This window comes from Rhinolophus sinicus, linkage group LG03 (genome assembly GCF_036562045.2).
Source record: "Rhinolophus sinicus isolate RSC01 linkage group LG03, ASM3656204v1, whole genome shotgun sequence".
In the NCBI taxonomy this organism is placed as follows: Eukaryota; Metazoa; Chordata; class Mammalia; order Chiroptera; family Rhinolophidae; genus Rhinolophus; species Rhinolophus sinicus.
In genome coordinates this window covers 111,783,022-111,802,137 of record NC_133753.1, presented here as the reverse complement: position 1 = coordinate 111,802,137, position 19,116 = coordinate 111,783,022, and the positions used below count along the sequence as shown (strand labels likewise).

Below are 19,116 nucleotides of genomic sequence, written 5' to 3'. Positions count from 1 at the left end.
TGAGATTATTATGTTAAGCGAAATAAGTCAGAAAAAGTCAAGAAGTATATGATTTCACTGATATGTGGTATATCAAACTGAAAACAACACAAGAACAAGACAAACAAATGAAGAAACAAAAACTCATAGACACAGATAATAGTTTAGTGGTTACCAGAGGGTAAGGGGTTTGGGAGATGGTAGATAAGGGTAAGGAGATTAAATATATGGTGATGGAAAGAGAATTGACTCTGGGTAGTGAACACACAATGTGATATATATAGATGATGTATTACAAAATTGTACACCCTAAATCTATGTAACTTTACTAACAATTGTCATTCCAATAAACTTTAATAAAAAATACATATATAAATAAAAATAAAGCATGATAATGTTCATTTATTCAATCTAAAATAATTGGCTTTTACCCACAAAGAACACAAATAGTATGGAAATCGAATCTTTACTTCTAGAGTCATCTGCTAGTTCTCTAGATAGTATCTAACATTGCTCTGAGTGAGTCGCATTATCTCTCTAGATGTTGGGAGACAAAATGTTGGAGTTTCTACCCATTGCTCAACCTCTTATATAGTTAATTTCATGTTGAGATTTTGCAATAAATAAGGGACTGATCTATATCATGCTCTCCTGCCACAGTCCCCACCCTTCAAAATTCACCTAATTTAAATCACGTAGCCTATATTCTATACAGAAACAAGTTCAACAAAGATTTCAGGTCAAGCAGTGCATAGAAAGGTGGTAGTGATGGTATCATTGTAATTGGAGAGAAATATACTTCTTCCTTTGGCTATCATCAAGAAAGATCAAAACCTCAATTAATTTCAATTTAATTTGATTATCATTAAAATTTTTGAATGTTATTAGTTGCAATTGGCTAATGGCTTATCTTAGTATTTTATTTATCTGAAAAATTTATTTTTTCTTCACAATATCCATCCAAGGTGGAAGGCAGACTCTATTCATCATAGTTACTAAGGGACTCTCTGGATGGAAGCTTCACCTGGGAATGCACGTCTGCAATCCAGGCAGGCAACAATGAAAGGAGGATCAAACTGCATATACCCAGTGCTGCACCTGGAAGTAACACACACTTCTGCTGTGTTTCACAGAAGTCATATGCCAAAAACAACTTTAAGGGTTGGGGAAGTGACATCCTATCATGTACCTAGGAAACTTTTTTGAAATATTTTGGTGGACAAAATTACAGCAGTAAATATATATATATATATATATATATATATATATATATATATATATATATATATATATATATATATTGCCATAGATAGACACAAAATAAAAACAAAACAAAACAGTAACTCCAGAATTTCTCATTTAATAAAAGCTCTATTTAACTTGATAACAGAGGCGATAAAAAAATCTTAGCACTTTAAAATGAGGTTGGCCAAAGAACTAGGAAGTATCTTTTAGAAAATGATCCTTTGCAAGCAATTGGGCAAAACAACTTATTTTACTTTTAACTTCTATGATAGAGTACATGTATAAGAAACAAGGTCCTGTTCTCACACAAAAATGTGTTTCTTTATATTTTTTAAATGTCAAGAGGCAAAATTTAGAAAACATGCGACACTGAAATAGATTGTTTACAGATAAGATGTTTTTCAGAATTTCCCCAAGAGGCATCAGTGATGCAAAGGACCTCTATAAACTGAAGCATTTGAGTGCCTGCAAATTTGTTTCATCAACTACCCATGGCATTTTTTCTCCATTTGGCTCCTTCAAATGGCAAAAAATTCCAAACTCTGGAATTATTTGGGGAAAGCATACTAATTTGTGCTGTGTAGTACTGACACTTGTTTTGTTTTGTTTTGTTTTCTGTAAGGGTGAAAATGTTGAGAAGTTTGCATGTATAGAAGGAAGTTGTGAGATATAAAAAGGGGGCAGAATACATGTATATATATATATATATATATATATATATATATATATATATATATATATATATATATTTAAATACATATATATATTTAGTTGAATTCAAGGGTTACTCTGAATTAATATTCTGGATAAACTCAAGTTTCACGTACAATTTTCTCATCTTCTGAAACCTGAATGTTTAGATCAGATGGAAGATAAGGCAAGGGGGAAGTGTGTTTGGGGGACCATCTAATCAATCAGTCTGACTTTGAAAGCACACTTCAATTACTATGGTCTGAAGAAAAATACTTTCCAAAACTTCAAAATTTCCTTGAGAGAAAATATCCTCCAAAGGGTTAGGACAAGTATTCAGTCTAATCTTTTCCAAAGGAGTAAGCCTCCCTTTGGGAGGCACTCTTTAGGTGCTTGGAGAGAAGTTGGAAGAGAGTGGGAATGACCTGGGAGTGAGAAGCAAAGGATGCAGGCTGTCAGGGATAAAGCGTGGCCTTTGGCTGCCCTCAGTCTTATCTTAAACTGAAATTTGCCGCTAGGGAATAACTCCAGGTCGTCATGTCAATAGCTGAGATGTTTGTGTTAGATCCGGTATCAGAGTCAACCAGTTATTTCAAAATATATCTAATAATTTGAATCAATATGATATGTTATCTGTACTTATTGTAGTTCAGAAAAATCGAGCATTACTCCAAGTTTGGGTCAGAGTTTGCCTCTTCAAAACATTGACTCTTTCCTCAAAAAAGTTATGCATTAATGCACAGAGATGAAAAGATAACTTAGTCCCTAAAAATTCTATACCTCATAAGAAAACTTACCATTTACCACTTTTCCAACCTGTTTAAGAAGCCTTTGCAAATATTCAAAACAAGTAATGGAAAATATTTGTAACATTATTACAACATAATATCCTTAATATATTAAGGTCTCATATAAATCATTGAGGAAAAGATCAGCCCTTAAATAGAAAATGGACAAAGGACACAAATCACAATTTACAAAAGAAGACATATGAATATCCAATAAGATGTCCAAAATCGATAGAAGGCAAAGAGATAAAAAAAATTTTTTTAACTTACATATCATATTTACCTGTAATTTTGACAGCTATAAAAAGTATTGAAAATGTCATTATAGGCAAATGTGTAAGAAAACTATGACTCTCATATAGTGTTGGTGGGAGTGTTATTTGTGAGGTTGTAATCTTAAATTATATCAGATATATACTTTTTAAAATCTAGTGATTGCTTTTTTCGAATATATTAAGAAAATAAAAAATAAGTTCACAAAGATGCATAAAAATGCTTAATACAAGACTGTCCAATAGTAGGGAAAAATCTCATACACATAGTAAAATTTATTGTGGCCATTAAAATTATGGTAATTTTTAAAGTTAAAAATTATGGAAAATGACATATATCATCATTCAAATATAGATAATATCTATGGGGTTATTAATTGAAAATGAGCATTATTTAATCCTATATAACCATGTATAGTATGAATCAATGTTTTTTTCTTTCTTTCCTTTTTTTAAAATTTATGTTATGCATCTTATAGTCACACACGCAACTAGAGGGTAATGCACCAAATGTTGTGTCTTAGTCAGCTGGGGCTGCCCTAACAAAACACCACAGACTGGGTGACTTAAACAACAGACATTTATTTCTCACAGTTCTGAAGTCAGAGATTAGGATGCCAGCATAGTTGGGTCCTGGCTTGTACATTGTTACCTTGTTGCTATATTCTCACATGGTGGGGGTTGGGGGAAGAGGGAAAGAAAGGGAGGTAGGAAGGGAGAGAGAGAGAGAAGGTGACAGAGGGAATGAGCTTTCTGGTTTTGTTTTAAAAGAACACTAATCCCATCATGAGGAACCCACCCTGCTGACCTCATCTAAACCTAATAACCTTCTAGAGGCCCCACCTCCTAATACTATCACATTGGAAGGTAAAGCTTCAACATATGAATTTGAGGGGGCAGGGAACACAAACATTCGGTCCATAGCATGTGGCAATCTCTGGGTGGTAGGATTGTGGATGATTTTCATTGTCATTTTTATGCCTTTTATATTGTCTGAATTTGGGGTACATAATACATAGTAAATCCACAGCACAGAGATGATGCTCAATACACATCTTTTCTCCTTTCTCCTCTCTCATCGTTATAATATTGAAGTTCACTTATTTGAATATCTCTCCTCCTTTTCTCAACTTCTATTATATTATGAGTTCCTGAAAGGTAGGAAATTTGATTAATTCTTCTTTATCCTCCAGAGTTTAGCTCTGGGACTCAATAAATATGTGAATGATTCCCACAGGTTTATTATTCTGTAGCTGGACACATTGTGTTTTTCAGTTAGGGAAGAAAACGCTCTTGAATCATACACTTAATGCGAAAGGTTGTTAAATTGTAGGAGATTTTTAAATTAAATATGGTTCAGAAACATTCTTTGGAAAGAAGTGAGCTGTTTTGCTTGTTGCAAATGCCTAAAGAAAATGCTATACTAACTGATGTGAAGTGATATCTCATTGTGGTTTTTATTTGCATTTCACCGATGATAAGTGATGTTGAGCATTTTTTCACATGTCTATTGGCTATTTGTATGTCCTCTTTGGAGAAATGTCTCTTCAGGTCCTCTGCCCGTTTTTTAATTGGATTATTTTGTGTGTGTTTTTAATTGTTGAGTTGTATGAGTTCCTTATATATTTTGGATATTAGCCCCTTATTGGAGGCATTGTTTGCAAAAATCTTCTCCCATTCAGTTGGTTGCCTCTCTATTTTGTCAATGGTTTCTTTTGCTGTGCAGAAGCTTTTTAGTTTGATATAGTCCCATTTATTTACACAATGGAATACTATTCTGCCATAAGAAAAGATGAAACAGTGCCATTAGCAAAAACATGGATGGATTTTGAGATTATTATGCTAAGCAAAATAAGTCAGACAGAAAAAGTAGAGAACCATATGATTCCATTGATATGTGATATATAAAACTGAAAACAACAAAGGAACAAGACAAATAAATGAAGAAACAAAAACTCATATACACAGACAATAGTTTAGTGGTTACCGGGGTAGGGGAAGGGGATGGTAGATGAGGGTAAAAGGGATCAAATATATGGTGATGGAAGGAGAACTGTCTCTGGGTGGTGAACACACAATGTGATATATAGATGATGTAATACAGAATTGTACACCTGAAAACCAATGTAACTTTACTAACAATTGTCACCCCAATAAACTTTAATTTAAAAAAAAACAAAAGAAAATGCTATAACTTCTAGAACAGCCTGCTTTCCCTAGGGGCTATTACTACTTAAGACTCTTCCTTAAAATAGAAATACCTATGTCTGTGGTGACTATATTCTGAATTCTATTCATTTTTCTTCTGAATGAATGAAGCGGGAATTGGCCTTTGTGCCATCAAATTTGTTCATATATATATATATATATTTTTTTTTCTTTTATTTTTGAAAAATAATCATGTTACTGAAAATTTAGAAAACAGTCTCCCATAATAACTTTGTAACTGCTTAACATGGAATGCTCAGATTCAAATGATTTGGTTTCAGAACTGATTTGTGACTTAAAAACAAAGTCTAATACCCACAAGGTAACTTTCAAATTACTCAAATGTTTAACTATTAGTATACTAGGAAAATAGTTATCATCATTTACTATCTGGATCAAATAAACCCATCTAAATTTTTGTTTTTAAAGTCATTTTTCAAATAATTTATATAAGAATAATGATATAGTAAAAAATCTCATTTGAAATTTTAATAAGAATTTAATTCCCTTTCTTAAAATGTGTATACATTTTTTTGCACCCTCTGTATAGATGATGTGTTATAGAAATGTATGAGTACACTTGAAACCTACATAATTTTACTAACCAATGTCATGCCAATAAATTTAATAAAAATTATAAATATTAAAAAAAGAAAAATGTAAGTTTCAGATGGTTAAAAAAATTTAAATATAGCAAATCTCTTTATATCAGTAAAAATTTTGGCGCATAAACATTCAAAAGATAGAAGAATATAGTCACACATCTTCTTAGCAAACAGGAAAGTCCAAGTTCTTGTCACCAAATATTGTGTGACAATCTTTCCTGTATGAGAATATCCTATTTCCTTGTTTGTCCTTAGAGATACATTTTCTACTCATTCACTCATGCTTGAGGACGTTCATCTAAGTCCCTAGGAAGTTATGATCTGAAAATTCATGGTCTATTTCACTTACATAATTAATTCCATCAACATTAGCATCTAGAGCAGCACTGTCCAATAGAAATATACTGCAAGCCATAATTATAATTTCAAATGTTCTAGTAGACACATGAAAAATTTTAAATGAACAGATAAAAGTAAATTTTAATAATATATTTTATTTAACCTAACAAATAAAAAATAGTGTCATTTCAACATGTAATCAACATAAAAAGGTATTGTGTTATAACATTCTTTTTAAATTTTTATTTATTTTATTTTTATTTTTTAATTTAAAAAATTTTTGTTTTGCATTCTTTTTTTATTGTGCTAAGTCTTTACAGTCCTGTATGTATTTCAAGTCTTAATTCAAGTACTGAAAAGCCACATGTGGTTAGTGGCTACTGCATTGGACAGTGCTGGTCAAAAGTGCTGCTCGTCACGTTCATCTTCTGATTTGTCTAAGAATTGTGAGATCTCCTCTGTAAATGTTCTTCTCTTTGGACATTATGGATGGAAAAAGAAAAATTCAGTATTTGCAGCTGTGTTTCATGAAAGCCAAAGCTAGGTTATAAAAATGGTGTCTCGTCTTTTATACCTTGAAAGATGATGTAATACTTTTGGCAACACAATAAGAAAATGAAAGATAATTATTAATTTTATTATTGTATTGTCCTCCTAGGCAATTCCACATTTTTTCTGTTGTTTTTGGGGGGAGATATCTTTTTATTCTTTAAAGTCTTAATTGGAAATAATTGATGAATAATTAAAAAAAAATTCCTAGGATGATTAAGTAACATGTTTCAAATAAAGGGAAAAATAAGATGATTAAGATCCCACAGTATATCTTAGATTTGTAGAAGTCTCCAATGTGTCTGTATTGTATTTGCAAGATAGAAAGAGTTTTATTCTTTTTTTAAAAAATAAATATTGTTTGCTTTTTTGTAAGACATCTCAGAAAAAATAAAAGCCATGAAATATAGATTATTATGAATACAATGGCTCAAAAACAGAAACTCAAAACTATATTTGGGTCCAATAAACTCTAATGGTATAGTGAGGGTTAAATTGCATGAATTAAACAGAATGTGGGGAAAATTTTTGGAGATACATTTTTTAAAAATCCTTCTTTCCTTTTCCATAAGCTTCTATCTCACATGACAGCTTTTCCTAAATTTTCTCCTTAACAGTTCCTTGGAAAACTTTTTCCTTTAGCCCCAGTCTTCACTCCTCTCTCTCTTCTTCAATCTCTCCCTTTTCATTTCAAAACTCCCAAAGAACATGCCTAGCAAGAAGGCCAAAAAAAGGAAGAGTCAAAGAAGACCAAGGAAAAATCCTCTTTAGCAGGCAGAAAGGGTACAGGCCGTGCGCTCTTCTACTACATTTTTTAATTTCTGCTCTTACATTATACATAATAATTTACTTTTTCCACAAGGAGTAACTGGGTTAGATGCAGTTGCATAATGCCAAGACCTCCAGAGTTTCTAATCGTTTCAAATCTTTACGATCAACTCTTGGGCCCTTTCCTAGGCTGTGATCTCCCAGAAGGTATACCATTGAAACAAAACCTAGAACTTAAAAAGAAGATGCTAAAAAAAAAACTTACTTCTGTGGATCAGACATTATCCTAAGCATTTTTCTGCATTACATTTAATCATCATAGCAGCCCTACTGAGTTATCATTTCTTCCATTTTTAGAGATCAGGAAATGGAGGCTCAGGATAATTAAATTACATACTTAAAAATCTCACAAACAGTAAGTAATAATCAGTCAGATTCACATTTAAAATCAACAAAATCCAGACTAGTTAGTATTAAGGGGGAAATGAATTATTAAAAGACATTACATATTTTGGATGATCTGTAGAATCAGAGAATCAGGCTTGGAGACCACACACAATTAATTACCCTGCCGGATTCTGGTGAAAAACCAATTACTGCTGCCATTAGACATAGGCCCCACATCACCTTTTACTTCCCTTGAGCATGAGATATTACTGTTAAGTCTTCTGTCACTGTATCCTCTGAACAGAGAACGGCCCTCTCAACCTGGCCAGGTTCCATTCTATTTGGCACCTGTTTCATATCACTCTCATCCATATTGAAGTCTTAGGCTGGTGTGTCTGATTGGTGGAGCCACATGCCACAACTTGGATGCACACGATGCTTGAGAGGGAGTTCCTGGCTTATATTTTGGGGAGATGGGAAATTCTCCAAAGATGTGAAAGATACTGGACTGTCAAAACAGCCTGACAAATGGCCACCAAGAGAGCAAGATGAATTAGATATAAGGATCTTTTCATTTTATAAGAAAACAGGAGATCTACTGAGTAGCTAATGTCGGGCATGCTATGCCAACTTCTCTGATACTTCTGGCCATGCCTCTTAGTAATATTTTGACTGGGAGACCTTAAAAGAAGTGGAAATTCACAGCAAAAGAGAGCTCTCCCATCTGTCCTCTGCTTACCTTATCATATTGGAATGTACTATGGAAATTGTTGCTAAACTTTTATCTGATCCCAAAGAATGCATAACACATTTCTTCTTCAAATCTTGGTAAAGAAGGGAGTCTGTGTAAATGCCAGTCTGGGTTAGGGGAATGGATTCTTATGGAAAAGGTTTCTCATGAAACATCAAGTTCAATTAAGGATTTCCTCGCAAGGTTTTTGGAACATTATTGGAGTATTGAAGTTTTTATCATTGCAGTTAAATTTCTTGGATTTTTTTTTTAGTTTAGTTATTTAGAGCCTAAAATTTACTAGCACCCAAAAAATTACCTTTACTCTGAATACCATCAATCATGAAACATTTGTTTTTGATTATTCACAGTTTAGCAATAATTTATTCATAAAGCTAACTTTGAAAAACCTCAGTTAATTTGAACAGTAAAATTCTGTCACCTTAGTTAGAAACTGACCTGAAAATACTTCTTCCTACAGGAATATACATTTCCTAAAACGTTAGGCTACAGTGGAAGGAGAAAAAAAACATTATTGGGGAATATGGCAAAGTACTCAAAACCTAAATTTATGTATGATGTGTGAGAAAATAATCCTGTCATGAAGAACTCACCTATGCAAAGCATTAGCTTTACAAATGGGAAAAGTATTTTCTTTATTATAGGCTCCACTAAACCAAAATTTTATTGAAAACAAACAGTATATGTCTACTTTATTAACCAAAACCCTTTCCTTCAGTAAGATTATTATGTTTCTTCTTTTTATACTTTACAGTTTTTATTATGTTCAATCAACCTTTCTTTCATTTTGTTCTCACAACACTCCTGTGAAGTAGGTAATGAGTGGTAGAATTAATTTTAACATCGTCAAATTCCTTCACTTCATAATTTACCTGCTTTATATAATACATTTGTTTTATGTTATTTTTATTATTAATATGGTCAAATACCTATAACATAACATTAACCATTTTAAAGGGTGCAGTTCCGTAGTGTAAGGCATGTGTACATTTTTGTGCAGCTAATCTCCAGAGCTTTTTCATTTTGCAAACTGAAACTCTATACCTACTAAATAGTGACTCTCCATTTCCCTTTCTCCTTTATTTTTTAAAGAAATTAAAATGTTTTCTTAATGAATTGAAACGCTTTCAATTGAGTTAAAATAAGAGTTGGCCTGTCAAGAATTTCGGGTAGGCCATTATTTGGTTTTTTATGAAGCTATCAAATGTCACATGGTCATTTCTCTTTAACTTCCATGCCAACAATCTTTTTGTAAGTTAAAATCTGAGTCAACAGTTCCTTTCAAGTACCTTTTCTATTATTCTATCAGTGATGCTACAGAAATGCAAAAATAGTTAAATCTTTCACAGGATGAAAGATTGGCCTTTAGAAATTTTTTTTTTTCCTAGAGAAAAGAGTGTCCTGTAACCTTGCTCAAGCAACTTGATATTGAATACAGGTCCATCATCTTGAACTTGGTCCAGGAGAATTCAGGGACCATAGTTCTGGAAAGTCCACCTGATAAGTCATTCAATCCATAATTTAACAGAGATGACTTAGATAGAGGTTTCTTTACTTTTAGATTTCATAAACCTCTAAGAATTTTCACCCCCAAAATAACTGGGGTTAGTGCTCATCTAACTGCCAACTTTTCCATTTTTTTCAAGAAAAAACACTAAAACACAATAGTTTCCATATACTCTCACCACCATTTGTTAATGAAACATTCTCTTAACACCAAAATATATAAAATGGTCATAATCTCAGAAGAAAGGACCGTCCTCTAAATGGAATAAATTTGGCTTCATGATAATTTCACAGTGTTCTTTTCAAAATTTTAATTCTGTCTTTTTCTTGACGACTGGTGAAAATGTTACCATAAACCAACACTGACCTACGGGCTGGCATTTGTAACCCACTGATATAACTAAATGCCTTTGGCCTGAGGTTTCATTGTTTCGCCTTCCAGGTTCACTTTGCACCTTTCCGCCACTCTGCTCTCTCCCAGGAATGCTGGTCTCTCTGGGCTTGTCATTCAGGCTCTCTTGCCCTTTGGCTTCTTGTTGGGTTCAACCCAAAGGAGATACAGATAGAAGGATAGAGGGTGAGAAGAGATGAGGTCAGGCTATTTATTCCACTGGCCCATCCACTACTACTGCCTGGGCACAGGTTGGCAGTGGCTGTGTTCCTTTATCCCAAGTTCCAGCTCATGAGGTATCCCTCTCTGCAAGCTCTCTTTCTTGATCCTGTAATAATACTCTCCCATTACCTCTTCCCCTACCTCTTCAAGGTCAGGCAAATGGTACCTTCACTTTGAGGGGGTGCCTCACCATCCTCTGTCGAGGCCCTTAACTGTGCCCACACCTCTTTACATAGTTCCTTCATTAAACTCCCCTCAGTCATTCCATTGGAGTCGTCATCTGTTTTCTGCCGGGACCTGACTGATATATTCATCATGTAAAGATGAAAAACTGAGGCCCTGAGAAATGAAGGCCAAAAGTCACATAGCCCAAGACAAATGGTCAGTTAAGTCCAGAATGTGGTCTTCCAGATCAGAGATCTCCTCAGTCAGTGCTTATCTGTCATCCTCCCATGGCCAACCCCTTCACAGTTATATTGATGGGCACTTTCTAGAATCTTCTTTCCACTGGGTTTTGATAATAGTTGTAATTTGTTCAAGTTTTGAGTTAAAAATACCTTATTAGGTGACACCTGAGGCAACTCCAAGCAGAGGAATACTGTTTTCACTAGAATGGATTAAAATCGGTAAAATCGAGTTTTTAAGTTGTATAAATAGAAATTGGCAATTTAGCCTAAGAAGCTTTTGCAAAAGCTAAGCACAAGGAGACGTGAGAGTGATGAGATTTCCACTCTAAAATGAATTCTGATCATCAAAGATGGATGGAGGGATGACCCAAATCTGCCCAGGATGAGTAGCTGAGCTAGGAACCTGGGGAAAGATTTAACCTGTGTAAGAAATAGGAGATTGTAAAAGGATCCTTTTAGTATAGAGCCTTCAGTGTACGCCATTCAGGGGGAAAGAGGAATAGACAGTATTAGTAAATAGAGTAGTAGTAAATAGACAGTACTAGTAAAATGAAGCAGGAAGCTTGACCATTACAAAATATGGTGAGCATGTTTTCTCTGGCAGGAAGTTACTGTACCACTGAGCAGGGGCTGCTGCTGGAACCCTGGACGTTAGAAGCTTCAGATTGCTAGAAACGTTTGCTTGAACTGACCCATGTCAAAATGGTCTTTTGTAAGCATGGAATTTTCTATAACCACATCTTTATTTAGCAATCTGGCTTTTAAGTAAATGCACACGCACATATTTAACATATTTACTTTGTTCTAATTGCACACTTGACTGAATTTCTCACTGCTCTCGTCTGATCATTTGTCATAGTGACAAAAAATGTCTCTATGGACTTTCTTTTCCTAGGGTTTAAAAATAAGCTAGAAAGTTTTAATATCAAATGATTCTCTTTAAAAGAGTTAGGATAATAAATTATTAATAATGCTAATTGAGTACTTCGTCTGTCTAAGCAGTTCCCTGCTTTGCCTCATTTAATCCTCACAACAACCCTGCCTGCTATCGTCACCCAACATCATTGCCATCTCTTGGCTCTCTACTGCACTATCTTGCATCTGGCCTTGACAAGCAGAATTTCTCTAAGGATCTGATCCCTGTCGGTGTCCCAGTCTGGATGCATGGAAAATATTGCTCAAAGAAGTCACTGTTGTTGCCTCTCAGACTGAAGTACTGCTCTTTCTGGTATAACCACCTTCTCTGACTGCTGAGGCTTCGATCAACAACTACTTATTGAGTTCCTACTAAAACACTCAATGCAGTGTTGTCTGGCCTCTGCATGCAGGGGCCTAAGTGTTGCATGTGGGTTCAAAGAGGGTTGGAGGGTTTGAATCAGTGACCTTGACCCAGTCATGAAGAGTGGAAGGGTTTTGCATGGCTGGGGAAGAAAAACAAGGTCATTGTAAGACAAAAGTAAGGGAGGGAGGGGGCAATGAAAAGATACTGAGATAAGTTAGAGAAATCAAGAAAAATTAAACTAGAGAAAAAAGTAGATTTTCCTCCAGATTCTCAAATGAGGAACATCTGCAGCCAAAAGAAAATCTACTCTTACAATTTCATATAAGATTTGTCAATGAGTAGATGGTCAACTTTAATACACATGCATAATAATCTAGTTTCTTTACTGTAATCCAACAGTTTATTAAATTTTTAATATTCTGCAGTATTTTCATCCAGTCATCTTGGTTATCTTAGCTACATACACTTAGATTGCTGACTTGATATTTAGGTAGAAAAATTTAAGACAAAGAATAGAAGTGAGAAACTGAAATTTAATTTCCATTGAATTGCTGGAATTCACCATTTGAAAATCCACAGACAGATTCAATCCCCAAACACCTGTATACATCATATATTTTTAACATGTGATGTCATATAACAGACTTTATTAGCATATAATTCATCAATTACTTTAACCACCAAGACAATTTCATGTTTATATTATAATAAACATAAATGGCTTTATGTACAGTGTGTTCACATGTGCCCGAAGCAGAGTGAACTTAATGGTGTAAGTTCCACTTTTCTGCTCTTCTGTCATTGTATCCTGTAAAATTGGGACAATGACTAACCACAACTAACTTTTTTAGAATCCTTGAAACCACACATTCCTATCTCCAAAACTCCTAACCCCAATGTATTTACTTATTTCTAAAATGATTCTTGATTTAATGTTTATTCCTTTGGTTAACGAAGGTTGCCTCCTGTTAAAGAGTACTTGTCTTTACGTAAGCCATTTTTACCTCAGTGAAGATACATTTCTGACTTTCCCTTAAGGGAGTGGGGGAACAATTAGGCAAGTCAGAGGGGGGAGTGACAGCTTGCAGCTGGGGTAAAGAAGACAGACTGCATTCTTCACAGTTTGCTCAGGACTCTCTCTGTTCTACAACATGTGACAATTTCTTAAATCTACCTGTGTACAAAAAGTCCTAGGTTACTTAATAACAGTCCTCAGTCAAGCCTATTTCATTTGGCTTTACTTACAATGCTTTTGTCTCACTGGAAATGGTTGTCCTTGGCTGGGGGAATTTGGGATGTTTAGAGAACCAGATTAGCTAATCTTGCTTGGTCTACCCACAAGTATTTTAAAAACTTCCTCTTGAGATCCAACATTAGACAAGAAGATTCTCCCTGGAAACAACAGTCTAGATCAGGGACTCCCAATCTTTTTGGAACAGGATGGCATCTTAGCAATTTCCTCTTTCTGCATAAAAGGTTTTGCAGCATGAATTATCTGTAAGTGTAAATACACACACACAAAAAGTGTTTTGAGGCTAATGTTTTGTAGATTTTTTTTTTTTTTTGACTGACTCTTGAAATTATTAGAATCATCATGGGATGGTGAAGATCATTTGTTCATCCCAAGTATCACTATTCCAGCCCAAGATGTTCATCCTCAAAGAGCCAACTTTTGGTGGAGATTATGAAGCCGTATGTGACCCAGGAGCCAGGCTCTTTTTGGGTCATACTAGCATTCCTTTACCCCTCATCCCATGGAGTTTCATCTAATATATCAGAGACCTGTGGCAGAGGCCTAAGGATCAGAGTACTGCATGAACAATTATAGGAACTGAACAAATGCTTTATTTTTATGGCTGGTTCCATTTACCACCAGATGGCTCTATTGTATCATCAGGAAATGCGCACATGTGTAAAATCAGTGGGCTCCTAAACCAAAGGGAAAAAACAAAGCAGCAGGTTTTCCTTTTTAACTTTTCATATTGCTGTGTAATTTTAATTAATTGTTTCAATAGCCAAAGAGTAGTCAGGAAGCGCTCTAGTCTCAGTAGGGCCTGTGACTTACATTTCCAGGCCAATTTTGCATACTCTTCTGTTTGTACGTAGATGAGAAAGAGCAACTTTTGAACAATTTTGAGGGGCAAAGTCTATGCATCTGCTGATCTGAGTCATATTAGCCGTGTTTGGGGAAGGATGATATGATTCTAAACCATGAGGGATTTTTGCTTCAATGGAACTTGTGATAAAAAGGTGCTGATCTGGGGGTGGCCAGTTAGCTCAGTTGGTTGGAGTGTGGTGCTGGTAGCACCAAGATTGCTGGTTTGATCCCCTCATGGGCCACTGTGAATTCTGTGCCCTCCTTTAAATAAATAAATAAATAAATAAATAAATAAATAAATAAATAAATAAATAAAAAATAAATGCTGACCAGAGGAAACAGTTTCTCTGAGTCCAGATGACTCTGCTCCTCAAGATAGGTGAATGTTAAAAATGTAGGCATTCAGGGTGACATCTCTTATTAGAAGTGAAATTTTGGTCTTAACCTCTAAAAGAAAAGTTTTCTTTGTAGCAAGAATAAAAATTGCATATTCACCAAATTCCATTGTGGGTAACTATTCTAACTTTTTTTTTCTCTTTTGCATTTTTAAATTTTTATTTTATTAAAAAAATTTTTTTTTAAGATTTTTATTAAAATATAGCTAACATGCAATATTATATTAGATTCAGAGATACACCATAATTATTCCATATTTATATACCTAAAGAAGAGATCACTGTGATAAGTCCAGCAATCATCTGACCCTGTACCATACTGTCACAATATTATTGATTATATTCCCCATGCTATACATTACATCACCAAGACTTATTTTTTTTATATCTGGAAATTTGAACCTCTTATTTTTCTTCACCTTTTTTCCTCCCTTTTTAAGTTTTTAAATTACAGTTGACATTCAATATTATTTTATATTAATTTCAGGTGTACAGCGTAATGGTTAGACATTTATATAACTTAAGAAATGACCTTCCTGACTAGTCTAGTATCTGGCACTATACATAGTTACTAGCATATCGTTGATTATATTCCCTATGCTTTACTTTACATCCCTATGACTATTTTATAACTACCAATTTGTACTTCTTAATCCCTTCCCTTTTTACACTCTGCCCCCTGAACCCCTTCCCATCTATCACCCCGATAAATCTAGTACCCATCTGACACTATACTTAGTTATTACAATATTATTGACTATATTTCCTTTGCTATAACCTACATTCCCATGAATACTTTGTAACAACAAATTTGTACTTCTTAATCCCTTCCCTTTATTCACCCACCCCCCAAACCCCCTCCCATCTGGCAACCATCAAAATGTCCTCTGTACCTATGACTTTGTTTCAGTTTTGTTTGTTTATTTTGTTCTTTAGATTCCACTTATAAGTGCAATCATATGACATTTGTCTTTCTCTGTCTGACTTACTACATTCAGCACAATACCATCTAGGTCCATCCAAGTTGTTGCAGATGGCAAGATTTAATTCCTTTTCTGTGGCTGAGTAATATTCCATTAAACATATGTACCACCTCATATTTATTCATTAATCCATTCAGGGACACACATACTGCGTTCATATCTTGGCCATTGTAAATAATGATGCAATGAACATAGAAGCACATCCTCCCCAAAGTAGTGTTTTGGGTTTCTTTGGATAAACATCCAGAAGTGGGTCCTTCTTTATCTCTTATAGCCTTTGTTTTAAAGGCTATATTTTGTCTGACATAAGTATGGCTACATCAGTTTTTTGTCGTTGTTGTTTCCATTTTCATGAAATATCTTTTTCTGTCCCTTTACTTTTATTCTGTGTGTGTCTTTTGATCTGAAGTGAGTCTCTTGTAGGCAGCATATGTAAGGGTCTTGTTTTCTTATCCATTCAACCACCCTATTTTTTGATTGGAGCATTTAATCTATTTACATCGAAAGTAATTATTGATAGATATGTAGTTATTGCCATTTTATTACCCATATTTTTTATCTTTTTTTTGTCTTAAAGAAGTCCCTCTAAGATTCCTTGTAATTCAGTTTGGTGTTGATGAACTCTGTTAGCTTTTTCTTGTCTGGAAAGCTCTTTATCTGTCCTTTGATTCTGTATGATATCTTTGCTGGGTAGAGTAATCTTGGTTGTAGGTCCTTGCTTTTCATCACTTTGAATATTCCATGCCAATCCCTTCTGGTCTGCAAAGTGTCTGTTGAGAAATCAGCTGACAGTCTTAGGAGAGCTTCCTTGTAGGTAACTGTTTGTCTCTTGCTGCTTTTAAGACTCTTTCTTTGTCTTTAACCTTTGGCATTTTAATTATGATGTGTCTTGGTGCGGGTCTCTTTGGATTCATCTCGTGTGGTACTCTTTTCTCTTCCTGGGTTGGAGTATCCATTTCCTTTGCCAGGTTAGGGAATTTTTCCATCATTATTTCTTCAAATAGGTTTTCAATTACTTGCTCTCTCTTTGCTCCTTCTGGTACCCCTATGATGTGAATGTTGGTACACTTGATGTTGTCCCAAAGACCTCTTAAACTATCCTCCTTTTTAAAAATTTTCTTTTTCTTTTTGCTGTTCTGCTTGGATGTTTTCTGCTACTCTATCTTCTAAATCACTGATTCAATCCTCTGTTTCATCTAATCTACTGTTGATTCCCTCTAATGTATTCTTCATTTCAGTTATTGTATTCTTTATCCCTGACTGGTTCTTTATATTTTCTTTCTCCGCTTCCTATCTCTTTGCTGAAGTTCTCCCTGAAATCACTGAGCATTCTTATAACCAGTGTTTGGAACTCTGCATCTGGTAGATTGCTTATCTCTATTTTGTTTAGTGCTTTTTCTGGAACTTTCTTCTGTTTTTTTTTTTTTTTATTTTGGGTATGTTTCTTTGTCTCTCCATTTTGGCTGCCTCCTGTGTTTGTTTTTACATATTAGGTAGGGCTGCTACGTCTCCCAGTCTCAGTAGAGTGGTCTTATGTAGTAGGTGTCCTGTGAGGCCCAGTGATGCAGTCTCCGTGGTCTCCAGAACTGGGTGCTCCAGGTGTGTCCCTTGTGTGGGTTATGTGTGTCCTCCTGTTGTAGGTGAGCCTTGGTTGCTGTTTGCACATCAATAGGAAGGATTGACTCTCAGATTGATTGATTGTGAGGACTAGCTGTGACTACAGTGGAGGAGCTGTGGTGCATGGACTGACCCTACAGAGCAGGATTCTCTTTAGCAGGACTCTGGTGCCTTCTCGGTGTGCCTTTTGGGCGTGTCATCCTTGAAGGTGGCTCAGTGATGCTCTGGCTTGGTCCAAAGCTGACAACTGGTGTGCCAGCGCCAGCCCTGGGGCCTCCTGAGAGAAGACCTGATGCAGGCTAATTTCAGCCACAGCCTGCAACCTGTGTCCTGCCCAGGACTACCTGACATGAGCCACAAAGCAATCCACAGATGGCCACCACCTGCACTGGGCTTGGAGGTGCCTCGAGAGGCCAAGCCATGAACCAAGGCCAGCTGCCACTAGTGGTGAACTTAGGGCTGTTCAGCCAGAGGTACGGCACACACCAAAGCCTGATGCTGCTTGTTTGGGTTTTGTGAACCTTTGAGAGACTTCAGCATGAACCAAGACAGGTGGTTTGTATGGAAAAGGCACTGGAAGAGACATAGATGTGCCTGAAAGTTGGGTAGGGGAGGGTCTTAAGGAATCACCAGGGTGGGGCAAACAAATGGTGTTAGCCAGGTTGATGGAGACTCAGATATGGTGGCTGCCTATGTCTGCGTGCCAGGAATGGGGAGGGCTCAACAAAGAAACAATGGCTCCTGCCAGCTCCTCCATCTGGGAGAAAGCTGCCCCTCCAGCCCTTGTCCTGCAGCCAGACAACTCAGTTCCTACCCATATGTCCCTGTTGTCTTTCCAGCTGCTACCCCAGTATTGGAGCTCAGACTGAGTTCATCAGTGAGTAAGTCCATGCACGGGCCCTTTAAGAGGAGCGCCTAAGACTGCAACCACCCTTGTTTCACCAGGGGACGTCTCTCCCTGGTACTGGAACCCTGGGCTGGGGAGCCTGTTGTGGCACTTGGACCCCTTGCTCCTCTGGAGGGGGCCTCCACAGCTGAGATAGCTCTCCTGATTTTTAATGGTCACATGCCAGTGTGGGAGTAGGCCATTCTGCATCTGTTCCCCCACCCCTCATCAGTCTCAAGGTGGCTTCCTCTGTATCTACTCTAACTTTTTAAAATTATTATTGTCATAATTTAGTATGCATTTTTACCCTTCCTTTAGACACTAGATCTTAAATAAGACTATTGTTTTTGTGACATTTCACTGTTTTGTTACAGTGTTGAAGAAGAAAAAGAGATGATTCTTGTGAGTTTATTAAGCCTATCTTTAGTCTATAAAGTTTGTGAGATGTGCGCAGAAAACTATCCATGTAAAAAAGTAATACTTGATTATTATTTTAAAGAAAGAGTCCCTGGAACCTAGACAGATGACATTTACTTTGGCACATCTCGAGGCCTTGGAGATTTGCCTGAAGGAAGCGGAAGAAAAAGCTAAAGCCCTATCTGAGCAGGTAATACCTATCATTGGTACTGGAAAGATATATTCCTCTGTTCAATAGAGCTAGTATAAATGTAAATATGTGTTTTAACCTCTACAATTATTCACACACATACACACAGCATTACATTCATTTAGATACAACAATAATTAC

The 19,116-nt window shown here is 35.7% G+C and overlaps 1 protein-coding gene across 1 annotated transcript in view; it reads left to right on the top strand.

Annotated features, from left to right (window-relative positions):
* CCDC192 (coiled-coil domain containing 192) overlaps positions 1–19,116 on the top strand; it is a 180,664-nt gene that overhangs the window by 10,515 nt on the left and 151,033 nt on the right. Inside the window, 1 exon segment of the mRNA XM_074329196.1 lies at positions 18,868–18,975. Coding sequence (XP_074185297.1) covers positions 18,868–18,975 — 108 coding nt within the window.